General features: G+C 36.3%; 3 protein-coding genes across 3 annotated transcripts; all 3 read left to right on the top strand.

Annotated features, from left to right (window-relative positions):
- The first annotated feature begins 1,328 nt into the window (after window positions 1-1,328).
- LOC141376453 (trace amine-associated receptor 13c-like) lies at window positions 1,329-5,389 on the top strand. Its single transcript, XM_073915192.1, has one exon. It carries the CDS (start codon window positions 1,362-1,364, stop codon window positions 2,412-2,414), a length of 1,053 nt encoding a protein of 350 aa, XP_073771293.1. The 5' UTR covers window positions 1,329-1,361; the 3' UTR covers window positions 2,415-5,389.
- A 2,981-nt stretch (window positions 5,390-8,370) lies between these two features.
- On the top strand, window positions 8,371-11,245 carry taar20b (trace amine associated receptor 20b). Its single transcript, XM_017358087.4, has one exon. It carries the CDS (start codon window positions 10,187-10,189, stop codon window positions 11,243-11,245), a length of 1,059 nt encoding a protein of 352 aa, XP_017213576.3. The 5' UTR covers window positions 8,371-10,186.
- Window positions 11,246-16,175: 4,930 nt separating this feature from the next.
- On the top strand, window positions 16,176-17,234 carry LOC141376334 (trace amine-associated receptor 13c-like). Its single transcript, XM_073914569.1, has one exon. It carries the CDS (start codon window positions 16,176-16,178, stop codon window positions 17,232-17,234), a length of 1,059 nt encoding a protein of 352 aa, XP_073770670.1.
- Window positions 17,235-19,033: the final 1,799 nt, after the last annotated feature.

Genomic DNA, 19,033 nt, shown 5'->3' with positions numbered 1-19,033 from the left:
CTTCACTGCAAGAATAAAACTTCAGCTACTAGCAGTGAGGGATTTTTCCTTTTGTTGTTTGATTAATGATGAAAACAGGCTGCAGCAGGATTATTGCGCGCTGTCACTTTAATGGTTTTATTGGCTCTTTCACGTGTCTTTTGACTCTCAACTCGTTTGTTTATTACACAAATAAGGGGGTAACACTTTACAATAAGGTTCATTAGTTAATGCATTTACTAACATGAACTAATCATGAACAACACATGTACAACATTTATTAATCATAATTGAACATTTACTAATGCATTACTAACATCAAAGTCTATGCCTGTTAACATTAGTTAATACACCATGAGTTAACATGAACTAACAATGAACTATTGTATTTTCATTAACTAACCTTAACTAACATGAACAATTACAGTAGTAAATGTATTGTTCAATGTTTGTTCATGTTAGTAAATGCATTAATTAACATTAACTAATGAACCTTATTGTAAAGTGTGACCGATGACTTTAGATGTGTGTGCACTGCTCATCTCTGAGCGTGTGTGCCGCACATACACAGCTGCAGCATGCAGTCTCATTCGTGCTTTTAAAAACATGATTCAAATGTAAATCAATGAACATGCGCATCCTGTGCAGCAAACGTTCCAGCACATGCTTTTAGTCATTTTCACTTTGAATTTTGAAGAGCAACAAATGTGTACAACTGGAAAGGGGCGGTATATGATGCAATAATCGTTTATCTCGAATAATGATTTTTCATAATCGTTAGAAGCCAAAATCGAAATCGAATTTTCGATAAACTGCACACACTTGACTGTATTTTGCAATTTTTAAAATTTAAATCCAATGATTTCCATGAACATCCACTTTAATAGTGTTCTTTAAAAATCTATTAAAAATCTATAAAAATAAAAATGAATAAATAGATAAATAAATGAATAAAAATCACAAAACTAAATAAAAAAATACTAATAATTTATTACAAAAAACGGAAAGTAAAGACATAACAAGTATGAATTTACCGTACCATACAATACCTTACCTAAAATTCTTGCTGGTATCAGGACTTTTGCAATCTTTTGTGAACAACCAAAACTCATTGACCATAAGGCCACAACTGCTCCCTGACAGACCAACAACATTGATTGAAACAATTGATTCAATGACACCAATGTTTTTCACTTTGGATTTCACTCTGGATTAAAAAATGTACAGCAGCTGATTAAAGCAACTAAACTCAGCAGCAGAAAACCATAAGCTGGACAGAAGAAATGGTGATGCAGAAAAAGAAAACTGATTTTTTTTTTTATATAGATTACATCAGAGTGGGCGGTAAATGGGTTGGCTGGTCTGATCCAGACACTGTATAAATGAAAGGACAGAAAGGAGAGCAGAACAAACTCCTAACAGGAGGAGACTCACTCATGGCCTTCGAGACAGAGGATCAGGAGACTCAATACTGCTTTCCTGACATCAACTCATCATGTGTCAAGAGGAGAAGCTTAAGTCATGGATATATCACCATATATGTGTTTGTATCGTTGCTGTCAGCATGGACTGTGTTTCTGAACCTGCTGGTGATCATCTCCATCTCTCACTTCAAGAAGCTTCACACTCCAACCAACATGATTATTCTCTCTCTGGCTGTAAATGATCTGTTTATTGGACTCGCCATGCCTGTAGAGGCCATCAGACTGATTGAGACGTGTTGGTATTTTGGAGACACTTTCTGTGGACTCTATTTATTATTTGTGTCAATACTTCTCTCAGCATCTGTTGGGAATTTACTTTTAATTGCTGTTGATCGTTATGTGGCTGTGTGTCACCCTTTACTGTATCCACAGAAAATAACCATCACTAACATGTTGATGAGTATCTGTCTAAACTGGTTTTGCTTATCAGCTTACTGCATTACCTTTGTAATTAAAAATAGAGATTTTGACACTCCACACAGAACAGCTTATTGTTATGGAGAGTGTTTCTTAATGATAAGTTTTAGCTGGATCATCACTGATCTGTTCATGTCTTTTATTTTTCCTTGCACTCTGATCATGATGTTTTATTTGAGGATTTTCTATGTCGTTCATCAGCAAGTGAAGGTTATAAACTCTCTGATGAAGCGTGATAAATGTGTAAAAGAGGGTTCAGTGAAGAGGAAATCTGAGAGTAAAGCTGCTCTGACTTTAGGAATCATTGTGACTGTTTATCTGCTTTGCTATATTCCATATTGTATCTGTTCTCTAACTGTAAACTCCTCCACAGCTCTAAATGTTATAGTATGGTTTTTGTATGCTAACTCTGGTGTGAATCCTCTGGTTTATGCTTTATTTTACACCTGGTTTAAAAAGACAGCTAAACTCATCTTAACTCTGAACATATTTCAGCCAGCATCCTCTCTGATCAATATCTTTACACAAAATTAATTATAATTAAAGCTGTCACTAATATAAAATTAATTTTTGATTTCACTTTGTAACGTTCACTACCCATGTTATATTACACATAGCTTATTTTAACCGGTAATTTCAATGTTTAAGTAACGTATGATGTACTGCCGTGAACACGGTCAAGATGAGTGACAATTGTACCTGTTATTAACTGTGAATCTGGTTTGGTGTGGGGGTTGTGTGGGGCTCATCTTTGCTTTATGATTTATCCCATATAATAATATATATAATATGCATAACTACCCTTATTTTATGGGTAAAATAAGGGTTATTTTATGGGTAAAATAAGGGTTTTTTATGAACCCTTATTTCATTAACTATTTCCTTTGTTACATTATTGTTGCATTACACATCTCAATAGAGTAAATTTATATCTATATAATGTCAGTTACTTTAATGTGTGTTTCTACTAGTTTGACTATTAAAACTCATCAAATATAAATCAAGAGTGATGATGATCATGAGCAGAGAGGATACTTGTGATTTAGACATGCTGTATTTAACTGATACTCTAAACCAGCAGTAAAATAATGCTAAATAAAAAATGTAGACATGAATCTACTGTAAATGTCATCCAGGATAAAGAAAAGCTTATAAATGTTCACAACAAATCACTGTCATAGATAGAGAATGAAGTTCAGCTTGAAGATCAGCTGAGCATTAACCTGGTCATTCAGGTTTGTGCTTCATAATCACAACATTGGTCAAAGCAGACCCTTTCTATTAGAAAACACAGTAAAACTACTTCAAGCTCTTATGATTTCAAGAATGGACTACTGCAAAGCTCTATTAGTAGACATTCAAAAGAGTAAGAATAAACCTGATTCAGAACACAGCTTCATGTCTGCTTTTTAGTGTTTTAAACCCAAAAGTGGTAAAACTCAAAATGTGAAATTTTCTATATTAAACTTGAAACAGCATCAGGATAAACATAAAAAATATCCCCAAATGTTATCATTATTTGACTTTTCTTGAGAACAAATAAATGGTACACAAATGCTATAACTAATCAACTGTTTAATATATACTATACATATTTTTACTTTACAGCTAAATTTTGGGATTAAATGCTGAAATTTAACACTAAAAACTGAACTACACTGTTCCAGTTACTATGACCATTTATGTGAAGCTGCTTTGACACAATCTACATTGTAAAAGCGCTATACAAATAAAGATGAATTGAATTGAAATGCCTTTAAAATGCTGAAATGCCTTTAAAAAATGCAGGTGTCCACGTTCAGACTGAACACTGTCAGTACCAGCCTGATCTCACGAGAAAACGTAAGTATTTTACATTTTGCCAGTTTAGTGGCTAATTCGTACGAATTCGTACGAGTTCAGTCGTACGAAATGGTACGATTTTAAAAAGGAGGCGTGGGACCTGACCCCACCCCTAACCCCAACCGTCATTGGGGGATGAGCAAATCGTACTAAATTGTACGAATTAGATCATACGAATTCATACGAATTAGCCACTAAATGAAAAAGTTACGAATTGCAGTGAGATTGTGTTGTCAGTACACATCTCTTTTGAATGACATAGCCCATATTTGCATATTTAAAATGTATCTGGCTCACGCCTTTGAAACTGTCTGTATTATATAAAGTAGTAAATTTATTATGTGTTCTAGAAAAAAAAATCTAAAAATAAATTGTTCTTTCTTCATTCATGGTTTTGCTCAACATGTGATGCTTCATATTTGTTTACATAAATAAAAGTTTTGTTTAAACCTGTATTATAATATTAGTATATATTGTGGTGTATATATACCACAATGGATCATTAAAAAAAGGCATTTGCCAAACATATCAGAAATGGCTCTTTGCTGAAAAAAGGTCCCGACCCCTGGGTCATGACCGTAATGAGTTTGTGAATATAAATGGACAGCATTCACAAGTCAGGCTAGTATACAGTATATAGATCAGTTTTAGGCCCTTTCTGTTTACAATATTCATGCTAACCCTGGGAGACATTATTAGGAGGCACAGGATAGTGGTGGGCGGTACACTGGATTGACATTGCGCCGCAACATGGGTTTTCTAATACCATCAATATCGAAATAAATCAAATGCGGACGAAATTTAATCTATGCGACCTCATAATATTTTTGGGAGCATTGCAATGATATGAACATATATATCATAAACATATAATGCATATAATGGTTGTAGCGCGACCTGTTTTGATTTTTTTCAAAAAACGTGCTCAATTGCTCTTCCCTGCTACTGTATTGGATTATATTAGCCTATCTGTCAATCACTCAAGGCTTTCCGCTGTCAGATGGCAGGGAGCTTTTGTGACCAACGGGAATGCAAACGGCCGAAGAGTGAAAAGTACACAGGTTTGCAAACCTCACCTAGTTATAATAATAATAATAATAATAAAGGCGCACACATTGTTGATAACCCTGCGAATCCAGACCTTATCTATTAATGATTAAGCATGGACATTTAAAGGATAAGTTATCCTTGCGCTTACAGTATGTGTCCACGACTTCACACGTTACACAAGGGTGTGCAGTGTACAGTATGTTACCTTATGGAGTCACTCTCTAGGCATTGCATATTGGGGACGCATAAAACCCTGTTATGTGCGATTCTTTCATATTCACGAGTCCTGTCCTTAATCTGCTGGTCAGATAATCAAAATGTCAGCTACTCGATATTTAATTATGGGTGGGTCGTGGGTAGATAAGATCAATAGCCACAATTACGCAATGCATACTCTCATTTTAAAAATCACGCGACCATCATCTCAAAGCTTAACGGCTATATAGCCACGCCGCCAATATACAAGCCATTCAAAAATTATTATTTCACTGTGTATTGGGTAACTATTTATATTTTACAATAAAAACTAAATGTAGCATGTCTCCCTGTCATTTAAAACAGGGGTTTTCAAACTGGGGTCCGGGGCCCCTTGGGGGGCCGCCAGATGGCGCTAGGGGGGCCGCAAAGAAATTTTAGATCAATGAGCCCACATGGATGAATTTTGTGTCTCGCATCATTCTGAAGGTTAATATATTTTTATTATAATTTGAGCTCAAAAGTACTGCAAAAATGAAGCTTTATGCTTATGTCATTTAAATGCAGTTGACACTTTCGTGACACAGGAAAAGAAGCGCAGCGGCCCGCCTCCGTGGACGGGGACTTTTATTGAATAAGCGCTTCTGGCCAGGCGCTTCCTGACGGTGATTTTTGGCGCTTGTCTGCTGCACCTGACGGCGTTTAGCTTTCACTTACGCTTACCTCTTTTACGCTAAACAACTAAATGAATGCTCAGGTTTGACTGACTATATTTCAGTTAAAATACATGATCAATAAGAACATTATCGGTGGCTGAAAGCACTACCCTGTTTATGGCTTGCGTTCCTAAGTAACCGAGGTGCTGCGGAGTGCGCGCCTCTGCGCAGGCTTCACTCATAGGGAACAAATAGCATTTTAAAGACACGGCACAACATTGCACCTCATATACATATACAACATTGCACATACATATTAAAATTGTAAAGCAAAAAGTGCTGCAATAACAATGAATGGAGCTGTCTTCACATCAGCCAGTTCTCAGTTTCACTCCTGTTACACTAACCGTACGTTCACACCGAAAGCGGCGAGAGCGTCAAAGTAGCCGGAAGTCATTCATTTTCAATGAGAGCCGGCGGCGATACGCGGCGATAAGCGGCGATGAGCAGCGCGGCGCGTCTTCGCCGGCGTGAGCGTCGAGGAGAGTTGAAATGAAGTCAACTTTATGGTAATGAGCTATGACGCGGTTCGGCGGCAAGCAATCAGAATGAAGACGTCCATCGCTTGATAGCAGTTCAGAGAACACAGACCTGTGAACTTTGGTTCCGACCACAGTTGTTCCCAAGGGTTTGATTATTGCGGTCGCCGGATTTCCAATTATTTCCAATTTTTTCCTACAGGAACATACATTAAATAAGTTACTGGCGAGTTACTGATGTTCATTAATGTTATATAAATTTATCTTAAAAAAGCGGGAATCTCACGCGATGTGACAGTACAAAACAGTACTGCTGCTTCAGGATATTTCAGACGTATGGACACATATTGGATAAAAAGAGCAAAGCCACACCACACGCAACTTTATCTTCCATTGTTGTATGAATTTGATAAGAAGTGCGCAACATTTTCACGCTAGAAACATGTTTTTTGCAGGAATGTAACTGATATGCTGCAACGGCTCCTTTAAATATGAGATCAATGTAGCGAGTTTTGACGCTCTCGCCGCAGGAGCTGAAGGCAGAGAGCGTTGTCACCAGGGCGGCAAGAGCGACCTTGGACGCTCTCGCCGCTTTCGGTGTGAACGTACGGTAATGACAGCTGGATGAGCTCTGCAGTGGACCTCTTACTCACATTGGTTCATAACTGAATGATTAAAAAAACTAAATTGTATACACCCTGAGTAAAACCACTATAGCCTTTAAAAATTCTAATGTATCTGTTTGTGTTATGTTATAGGGCTAATAATTATTAAATATTAAAATGTATTAGTGCTCTGTATTTAATGGAGCTCAACATACCTGATCAAATTTTAATACTCTGAATATAAATGCATTTTTGTTCCACTTTTTCCCATATTTGTTTGTGTAACTTATTTAAATGTAATGTTCAGTATTATTATTAATAGAACAAATTGGTATGAACATTTTAAAGTCAGCAAAGCTTCTAAAATTATGCAAAGTAAAACTTGTGGCTCTTTGAACTTGAATACCCAATTCTAGATTGCATTTAGGAAATTATTTTTTATCAGTGTAAGTCAGGATTGTCGACCTGAGTAAACTATGATGTGCACAAAAAAAAGGAATAAAAATAAACAGAACACACTGAACCACTACAGCCACCATTGTAGTATTGCTAGTTACAACAGTACAGTTAACTGTTAACAGGCTAATAAATGACAAAACTCTTTAAAACTTTAAAGCTTTAAATCTTTAGATACATTTAGACTCTCAGCTGTAAGGGTAAATACAGAAGAGTCTAGCTGTGCATAGGCTGAAAAAAAGCATAAAAATGGCATAAAAACTGTGTAAAGTGACGACTTGTACACAAAATATGGCTTGATGGAATAATCCAGTGAGAGAAGACCACAATGAGTACTGCGCATCAAGATTTGATCAATAGATTGAAACACTGAAACCATGTCAACTCAACTAACATCTTACAAAAATTAATCCAGATAATGAATAATATAAATTTATTGAATAATATATAATAATATAAATGTATTGAATAATACAATAAAAAAAATTAAGTACAGTTGTTAATTTGAGGGGGTGGCGTCATTTTTATTTTTGGGGGGTCCCCAAAAGAATTCGCCCTACACAAAGGGGTCCTCAGCTGAAAAAGTTTGAAAACCCCTGATTTAAAACATGCAATTTATAACACACTATAGCTGTAGGCCTATAGTCTATGCAGTTTGTAAACTTTCAGGGCGGTGTTGGTTACTGCACACCACGTTATTAAACTCCCAAACCTCTGAGGGAGATTATGTTACCTGGTTTTAAAAGGCATTTTAAAATAAGAACAAGTAAAAAAATAAAACTAGTCCCGTGGATTTTAGCGCCTGTTATCTTGCCAGTGTATGTAGTGTGTGTATATTGGTTATGCAGCGAATCTCATGTGCCGGTTGGTGAGAGAAAGAGAAAGAAAGAGAAAGAGAGAGAGAGAGCGTGCGTAAAGAGCTCAAAGCCGGCATATACCCAAAAGCAAGATCATTTTGTTATAAATATTCCATTAACAATACTTATCAAAATATTTATACATTTACATGTTGTTTATTGAGATAATGTGATCTCTATAGGGTGTATGATATATACAGAAGCCAGCCTGATCTCAGCCGATCAGCGCGCTTCAAACTAAGATCAGCATTTTTTCACATGGCAGGTTTTTACGTCCTTCATACATGTTGAGAGATCGAGTTTATCGACTTGATAACGTATTATGTCTTGACAATCCACACAGACGTCACTTAGTAAAGCGTGAAGTCATGTAGAATTTTACTTGTTGCATTAGTCTGAATGTAAAGCCCCTCGTCAGACAGTGCTGGAGTAGCGTTTATTGTATTTGCACCAGCTCTGCAATGCATGCCCACAACTTCATGCATTGGGTTAAATTAGGCTGTCCAGTCTCTGTGTTCAGTCCATCACTACCATGATTAAAAACCAAACATTTGCCTGTTGTAAAAAAACATTCATGGTCTGTCATCCCCACCTCTCAGTCAGTTTGTAAACATCAGGAACACCACATACAGAGCAAAACGAGGGGCAGCCCGAGGAGACTGTATTGTCCCACTCCGGTAAAGTACCTTTGGTCAGGGTGCCTTTTCAGTTACAGCTGCACAGGAGTGGAATTCTGTCCTTGGCAGCATCAGAGATATAACCTCATTAAATATATCCAAAAAACATTTAAAACCCTGTTTAATAGAGAATCAGACATGTCATCATTCTAATTAAACTGAAACTAGCATGTTTCCATTTGTGCCCACCATCTTAATGATCTGTTGTTTAAATGTGTTTCAACTATTTTTATCTCTATTACAAAATGTTGGTGTTTTAGCTTAATTTGTAAATATTCTCTTTTAACATCTATATGACCATGTCTATTTTAGTACTTTTTAACTATGTTTGATTGATTGTATAATTTTTGCATTGTTTTTTTTAGGTTGTTAAGGGACAACAGATGAAAAATAGCCTTCGGTCTAATTCTGGTGCATTGGCAGAAATGCTAATTAATCTACACTGTCCCTGCCAAATAAACAAATAAATAAATAAACCCAGACAGGCAGCCAGGTAATAGAGTGAACCAAAGCGCATTGGTGCAATTATAATGTATCTAATGTTTTTTTTTTTTTATTAAAAATTTTTGATTTCACGATTAAATTCAAAATTAAATCGTCTTAAAACGTAAATTCGAATTAAACGAAAAAATAAATAAATAAATCGCACAGCCCTACCATTACTTATTATATTATAAAAATATTAACTTTATTCACATACTACAGGGACAGGACAGGCTACTCCTCCCAAAATGTACCCAAAAAAAAAAAAAGTTATTATACCGTGATATTATACCGTCACCGTTCAAAAGATGAAAAATACCATGATATTATTTTTAGGTCATATCGCCCAGCCCTAGCACAGGATCAGCTTTCATTGCTATGCAGCTGATACTCAATTATACATTTTAACAAAATCTGATGAGACATCTGAACTGTCTGAGCTAACTGAGTGTATTAAAGATATTGAAAACTGAATTACCAACAATGTCCTTCTTTTAATTTCAGACAAACAGAAGTACTACTTATTGGAACAAAATCCTGTACACAGCAGATCTCACAACTGCAAATAGAGGGATACAATGTTAGGAGAGACTTTGTATAAATTTACCATACCACATCTCACCTACAATCCCTGCTGGTATAAAGACTCGAACATGCAACCTTTGGGTCACAAATCAAACTCCATGACAATTAGGACACAATAATTGATAGATTATTAAATTTATGCCAAAGGGATTCACTTAGATGAGATCAATTGTAGATTTACAGTAGCACTTTCTTCAACTGATTAAAGCAACTAAAAGCATTCTTGAGCTGAACTTGTAACAGAAAACCATAAACCTAACAGAATTTGGATTGTATTTCAAAGCTAATGTTAAAAAAAGAAAACAATTACATCAGAGTGGGCGGTATATGGGTTGGTTGGTCTGATCCAGACACTGTATAAATGAAAGAACAGAAAGGAGAGCAGAACAAACACCTAACAGGAGGAGACTCACTCATGGCCTATGAGACAGAGGATCAGGAGACTCAATACTGCTTTCCTGACATCAACTCATCATGTTTGAAGGAAAATCGCTCAAGTGATGAATATAACATCATATATTTGCTTGTGTCATTGCTGTCAGCATGGACTGTGTTTCTGAACCTGCTGGTGATCATCTCCATCTCTCACTTCAAGAAGCTTCACACTCCAACCAACATGATTATTCTCTCTCTGGCTGTAAATGATCTGCTTATAGGACTCGTCATGCCTATAGAGGCCTTTAGACTAATTGAGACGTGTTGGTACTTTGGAGACACTTTCTGTGGGCTCTATTTATTCTTTGTTACATTACTTCTCTCAGCATCTCTTGGCAGTTTAGTTTTAATTGCTGTTGATCGTTATGTGGCTGTGTGTCACCCTCTACTGTACACACAGAAAATAACCATGACTAAAACATTCTGTTTGAGTATCTGTCTGAGCTGGGTTTGCTTTTCAGCTTATCTTACTGGCCTGATAAATATTAATAATCAAGATTTTGACACTTCACACAGAACAGATGTGTGTTACGGACAGTGTATAATCATGATAACATTTAGTTGGATACTCACTGATCTGTTTGTGTCTTTTATTTTTCCTTGCACTCTGATCTTCACTTTATATTTGAGGATTTTCTATGTTGTTCATCAGCAAGTGAAGGTTATAAACTCTCTGATGAAGGGTGGTAAATGTGTAACGGAGGGTTCAGTGGAGAGGAAATCTGAGAGTAAAGCTGCTTTGACTTTAGGAATCATTGTATTAGTTTATCTGCTTTGCTATATTCCTTACTATATCTGTTCTCTAACTGTAAACTCTTCCACAGCTTTGAATGTTTTAATATGGATTGTGTATTCTAACTCGGGTATGAATCCTCTGGTTTATGCTTTGTTTTACCCCTGGTTTAAAAAGACAGTTAAACTCATTTTAACTTTGAAAATATTTCAGCAGGCATCCTCTCTAATCAATATTTTTACGGAACATTAATTATAATTACTTTTAATGCTGTCGCTAATATAGAAGTAATATTTGATTTCTATTTGTAGTTTTTAATACTCATTTTATATCACACATCGCTTATTTCAACTTGTAAGATTGATCTTCAAGTAAACTTATGATGTTGACCTACTGCTGTTAAACCAACAAAGATGTGTGACAGCGGTATCCATTAACTGTGTGAATTAGGTATAGTGAAGAGGGTTGCATTGCTCAGCTTGCTTTGTGTTACTCCCACATAATAATGTTTAAAACATCCATGAAAACTGTTGGCAAGCAACAAACATTGTTATCAATCACATATTTAATCATTTATTCTTGATAACAGACGTGCACAAACAGATCAAATTTACAAGCAAGGCTAAATCAAGAGTATAAAGCAATCTATGGCTGATTACACAGACATGGGCTTAAACTAAATCAGGATTAGGTCATTGTACAATTAAAACATTTAAAAGTCCTTTTTTTATAAATATGCTTCATCAAAAATAAATAATAAATAAATAAAAATACTGGTGTCCATGTTGAGACTGAAACACAGTCAGTGCAGGGCATGAAGCCTTGTCTGTGAAATAAGGAACTAGCGTCATTGTCAGATCAGTCACTGTATAATACACCACTAAATAATTAATTCACAATTGCATTTCAGTTTATTCTAAGAACATTTCATTATAGTATATCACATGCCCAGTTCTCACCAGTTATAGAGGAAAAAGCTGACAGAAACACCAGGCGGGTAATTTTCAGGGTATGGATTCAGTCAATTTGTGATATATTTATTTTTCCTACATTTTCTCCAGGTGCTGTCATTGTAAAAACAGTACAATTAAAACAAACTATTATCTAACTACTAAGTGTTTATGTTTATAGTGTTTGTATTCAGTGCTTTAACCATGAAAGGACAAATGTCTTACTGTCATGAAACTTATGACAGTGAAAACAGAAACATATAATACTCTTAGTCCAGCCATGTTTGAGAATGATTCTATTCAGTATTAAAGAAATAGTTTCCACAAAAATGAAAACTACCCCATGGTATAGTCAAGAGTAAGACTTGTCCTTCTGTCAGATGAATAGAGTGGTTTTAAATTTTATCCTGGCTCTCCTATGCTATATCCAAAGGTGTTGGACAATGGCTTTTATTTTGAAGTTACATAAATCTATGTTTTTGTAACAGAAATATTTCTAATTTTTAAATGATAAACTCCAGTCACTGAGTTCCAAGGTGACTGCATATGACACACAATGTAAAATGAAACATGAATTCGGCACTGTAAGACTGGCACCTTTTCCTAACAATGAGACACAACTTGATCCCAGAAACTAAGCTAATTATAGGCCAATTTCAAATTTTCCATTTACATATAAAATATTAGAAAAAGTTGTTTGTGCCCAATTATGCTACTTTCTACAGGTGAACAATGTTCTTGAAGTGTTTCAGTCAAGTTTCAGGCCATATCACTGAAAACGTTTTAGCGAAAATAACCAATGATTTACTCTTATCTGCTGACTAAGGCTGCATCTCCTTACTAGAGCGGCACGATTCTGGCTAAAATGAGAATCGCGATTTTTTTGCTTAAAATAAATATCACGATTTTCTCACGATTCTGTGGATGTAAAATAAAGGTATGGTAAAAACAAACATATGGCACAACATCGATAATAATATTATGTGTAGGTCTACTGGTTTCTATAAATAATTATATTCTACTTATAATAATTCTGATGTTGAATTATTATGTTTGAGATATATGCTTGCAATCTGTCATATTAGACAATTTTATTCACTGGTAAAATCAGACATTTGCCATTATCAGATTATATTCAACAATATATAGGCTAGAGTAGTTATACTAACATTGTAAACCTTTATTCTTATGCACAACTGTGTGTTCGCTATGAAAGAAAAAGCATATCAAATGCTTGTCGTAATCATAACTCTAAAATGCGATATGATCATTTAAATGAAGTGTACACGTTCGGTTTCATTTCGCGTGCGGCTCCCAAACGATCACTCTGTGACACAAACTGAATATTATTTACAACTGTATTACCTGTTACTCACAACATATGCAGGTTCTGTTCACTAAAGTAAGCGTGCACCCGTCTATCATTAAGAGCGCGCCCTCTCTGTGATAACAGCTCAAGGTCAGCTGCTCATGTCATGTGTGATTTCCCGGTCGTGAAAACATCATTATAATAAGACAAAAACAACATTTTTAGGTGAATTATACCTTGTAAATACAGTATGTGACTCATTCAACATCATTTGGAGGTGTCCATTTCACTGAGCAACAAGTGTGAAACAATGAAAAGACTCGTGCAGCCGCCTTTTCTTCTCTCCTGAACTTGAAAATATGATTGGCAGATTCATAGAAATGCTGGATAAAGATCGTCTAGGGGGTCGAATCGAGATCGCGATCTTTTAACGATTAATTGTGCAGCTCTACTCCTTACTAGTTTTTCTTGACCTCAGTGCTGCATTCGACACTAGCAATCATGTTATTCTCATGAAGCGCTTACATTTTAAAGGTGTCCAGGGACAGCCTTTACAGTGGTTTGGGTCAGTGGTAGGGAACCTATTGCTCGTGAGCCACATGTGGCTCATCAACCAAAAATACGTGGCTCTCCAGCTGTCTCCCTTCAATAATTTTTTACAGTTTAAGAAATTATAACAGTCACTAAAAATCTGTTTCCTATTGACAATACAATTACATTTCCCTTTTTGTTTTGTTTTTTTATTTTACAGCAAAATGAATAAAAACTTAGTTTACAATCAACGAACGCATGTGTGCAGTGCTGCGGATAAAATTAAATCGTGCCACTAATACAGGGCAAATGCGTGCAGGTGGTTACCATAGAAATACGAGTTGTTTGCTCTTAATTTTCTTAATATTTGTAAATATAATTTTTGTTCTTTAAAACTAGCCAAAATTATTATTATTATTATTATTTTATTAGGGACTGTTTCATATGTGTTTATCAATCATTCTTACTGTTTAATGAACACTAACTGTCATAGATAGTTTAAGACGCAAACCCCTAACTACACCACAGCTGCACCTTCAGCAAACCTCCTAATTCCTGTAGCACGAGTACTCTATGATTGTTTATGAGCGTTAAAGTGGCGGATCTGTTCGGCAAAATATTTGGCTGGGTGTCACTGCACCCCAAACAACTGAAACGATATAACTAAAGAAATCTCTAGGGCTGGGCGATGTCGACCAATTTGGCATTGTACGATGTGTAATGTTAACCATCGCGATGGACGATGGCATCGTCGTCATAGGCAGAGGTGAATTAATAATTTATGAATAATTAATTCATAAAAAATTTATTATTTGTAGCCAACTGTTTCAACTACCTGACATAAACAAATCATAAATAAAGATAAGTTACACAAAAATTACCACCTGTCAAACGCTTTTTCCACGAGAAGTTGGTCGGTAAAAAAGGTGCACAACTAACAGTATCTGAGGTTTTCACTAAAATTACTACAAGTGTAAAAGTGAAAGACTGAAGCAGTGTACCGATGCTGTTACACGTTACCTGATAGATTCAAAAGAGCGTAAAGTCGTTAGATAGAGACGAGATGAATTAAATATCACGCTTAACAACTATAGTGAGACGCAATCCAACGGTACATCCTTGATAAACTGTCAGACCTCCACTGCTCAGACAAGCACACGACTGTTTGTGTGTGTGTGTGTGGTCACGTGATGTGCGTATTCAGTGTGTATTTTTCATGAGCTGTTTCACTGTTGCCAACTATTTTTAACGAAAAGGTGCTAAGCTCAGCCCGAAAAGTCGCTAAAAGTCGCTTGATTACATCATACGTTAATTTGCATATTACTGACGTCATCACGATCTACGATTTCTGTTTGTTTAACAGCCTATAGTCAATAAAGGGGTATTTATATTTGCACTACGCTTTATGTAAGCATGTCAATTTAACTAAATTTATTGCTATTTGAATACAGTATATCACTAAAGATGTGTAGCGAATGTGCAGTAATCTAACAGACACAATAAACACGGACAAGTTCTGAAACTCTCACTTAAAATATCTGTGATTGTGAACAAGAAAAGAATAAATGGTCAAATTAAATGGTTAAAATAAAGGAGAAGCAGATCAGTTTGACTGAATAAGAGAGATACCTTCACACTGCTGCTGCTAAATCATTTGCCCTTGGTTGTAGAGGGGTGATCTGCCGTCAGGAAGCAGGTGGAAGAGACTGCTGTACGAGGACTGGGTCGCCTGTGTGCTTTGAGGTGGGGGAGGGGCCGGCGGCATCACCTGTAGCTCGAAGAGTGGGGACGGTACAGTATGGACAAATGACAGTCTATAAAAATCTCCAGTAACACACAAAAAAAAGCGCTAGATTTGTCGCTAGGCGCTTTTTTTGAAAACTTAATGCTGGGGGGGGGGGGGGGGGGGTATTAGGGGGGGGTCTGAAAAGTCGCTAAATCTAGTGGCAAAGTTGGAAACACTGAGCAGGTTTGCGACGTGGGTGGGGTGGAGGATCGGCAATGCCAGCTGAGCATCGTGTTGTCTATTGGTCATCAGCAATGTTCGATGGCATCGCCTATCGGCCCAACTTTAATCTCCACTGTGCCGAGCGAGAGCGCTTCTTACTAAACAGCGCATCATCGATGACGTAAACGTGCTCAGGTGTAAATGCAATGTAAGTGCAGGCCGTCAGGGTAGACGTGAGGGAAGACAAGCGTGCTTTGGCCCAGTTCAAGGCAATTGTATATAATGTGAGTAGTACACCCTAAATGCAGTTTTGAGCAGAACTTCACTTGCAGCAGAAACCCCTGGAACAGAATTTGGAATTTTATTTTTTATTTTTTTTTTTTGATAGATTACATCACTGTGGGCGGTAAATGGGTTGTTCAGTCTGATCCAGACACTGTATAAATGAAAGGACAGAAAGGAGAGCAGAACAAACTCCTAACAGGAGGAGACTCACTCATGGCCTACGAGACAGAGGATCAGGAGACTCAATACTGCTTTCCTAACATCAACTCATCATGTGTCAAGGAACAACACTCCAGTCATGGATATATCATCATACATTTGTTTGTGTCATTGCTGTCAGCATGGACTGTGTTTCTGAACCTGCTGGTGATCATCTCCATCTCTCACTTCAAGAAGCTTCACACTCCAACCAACATGATTATTCTCTCTCTGGCTGTAAATGATCTGTTTATTGGTATCGCCATGCCTGTAGAAGCCATCAGACTGATTGAGACGTGTTGGTATTTTGGAGACACTTTCTGTGTGCTCTATTTATTTTTTGTTGCATTGCTTCTCTCAGCATCTCTTGGCAATTTAGTTTTAATTGCAGTTGATCGTTATGTGGCTGTGTGTCACCCTCTACTGTACACACAGAAAACAACCATCGCTAAAATATTTTGTCTGAGTATCTGTCTGAGCTGTGTTTGCTTTTCAGCTTATTTCACTGCCCTTGTAAATGTTAATAATCAAGATTTTGACACTTCACAGAGAACAGATGTGTGTTATGGACAATGTTTAGTCATGATAACATTTAGTTGGATAGTCATTGATCTGTTTGTGTCTTTTATTTTTCCTTGCACTCTGATCATGATGTTTTATTTGAGGATTTTCTATGTTGTTCATCAGCAAGTGAAGGTTATAAACTCTCTGATGAAGGGTGGTAAATGTGTAACGGAGGGTTCAGTGAAGAGGAAATCTGAGAGTAAAGCTGCTCTGACTTTAGGAATCATTGTGACTGTGTATCTGCTTTGCTATATTCCATACTATATCTGTTCTCTAACTGTAAACTCTTCCACAGCTATAAATGTTTTAGTATGGCTTGTGTATTCTAACTCGGGTATGAATCCTCTGGTTTATGCTATATTTTACCCCTGGTTTAAAAAGACAGCTAAACTCATCTTAACTCTAAAAATATTTCAGCCGGCATCCTCTCTGATCAATATTTTTACAGAACTTTAATTATAATTACTTTTAATGCTGTCATTAATATAGAAGTAATATTTGATTTATATTTGTAGTTTTTAATACTCAATTTAAATCACACATAGCTTATTTCATCACTTGTGATGTTGACCTACTCCTGTGAAAGCAACAAAAGAACATTCTAAGAACATTTCATTTTAGTATATCACAGGCCCAGTTCTCGCCAGTTATAGAAGAAAAAGCTGACAGAAACACCAGCTGAGCAGTTTTCAGGGTATGGATTCAGTCAGTTTGTGATATATTTATTTTTCCTACATTTTCTCCAGGTGCTGTCATTGTAAAAACAGTACAAATAAAACAAACTATTATCTAACTACTAAGTGTTTATGTTTATAGTGTTTTGTCTTCAGTGCTTTAACCATGACAGGACAAATGTCTTACTGACATGAAACTTATGACAGTGGAAACAGAAACATGTCCCGTAATACTCTTAGTCCAGCCATATTTGAGAATGATTCTATTCAGTATTAAAGGAATAGTTCACACAAAAATGAAAACTACCCCATAAGACTTTTCCTTCTGTCAGATGAATAGCGTGATTTTAAATTTTATCCTGGCTCTTCCATGGCATGCTGTTTAAAGGTGTTGGCTTTTATTTTAAAGCTTTCATAAAGCCATGTGTTTTTGTGACAGAAGTACTGTATTTCTAATTTTTAAATGATAAACTCCAATCACTGAGTTCTGAGGTGACTGCATTCACATTATGAATAAATGATGAATACAACATATTACACACTATGTAAAATGGGCAGAGAAATGAATATGGCACTGTAAGAGTAACACCTTGTCCTAACAACATGATACATGACAAGATTCCAGAAACAAGCAATTTTTTTGTCTGCACCAAACATGACGCGACATGACTTGAACATTTAAATACCAGCCACTGCACTCCCAACGAAATGGTAAAGGCTTTTAATCTATAATGAATACATATTAAACCTTTTTAACATTATTAATAGGCTACTGAGTGACTAATGTTGTTGGTTTGCACAAGTTTGACTATCAAGGTGAACTATCTGGTGCTGCCATCAGTAGTATAGCAATAAATGTCACAAAAATGGTATTTAAACTCACATTGGTTGTATTTAACATTGACGGGTGTGGTGTATTTCAAATATTTCACTTCCTCCAGCAGCATGTTTTGGGGGAAATAGAGTGTTTTCTGAAACGAGAGCTGTTAGTGAAGCAAAACCAGCCACATTATGGTCACTGCTGCTGGAGCCACTAACAGGCTTTATTATAGGTGCTAAACATCTATGCATTGCATTGGCGCAGAAATATGTCTGATTTTTATTACTGTGACCGACAGTGTCTGCACGTCTGTAAAAGTCTGAAACCACAAGATTGAAGACTGTGCCTTACTTAGCCAATCAAAAACAAGAATTTCCTGTTATGGAGACTGACCTTAAATGCATTGTTAAAGACTCTTTCTTAAGCTCTCTGTGTTGTGGCCTGGTATCGCAAGCTCAAATTCTCAATAAAGGCAGAATCCCAGTATACAGAGAATAAACATATTATGGTTGACAAACTTATTCTGGGGTTATGATATATACCATCATAGCCACCGCGCCCAAAGACACAGTAGCTCACCCAAACATGTCTGGCCAACTCTATCAAAATTTGATAAACAGCATTATTTCTGCTTGTGTCTAAAATGCATTACATTAAGAAGTTAATAGAATGTCACTGCAAAAAAAAACTTATGTGCTATTTACTTCAAACAATAGTGGTAACACTATTGCACGCAATGTTGATGATATGAGTGATAGATG

The sequence above is a fragment of the Danio rerio genome, chromosome 10 (genome assembly GCF_049306965.1).
Source record: "Danio rerio strain Tuebingen ecotype United States chromosome 10, GRCz12tu, whole genome shotgun sequence".
NCBI classification, from domain to species: Eukaryota; Metazoa; Chordata; class Actinopteri; order Cypriniformes; family Danionidae; genus Danio; species Danio rerio.
Note: the sequence above shows the minus strand (reverse complement) of the source record. Positions and strands in the feature narration are given on the sequence as shown.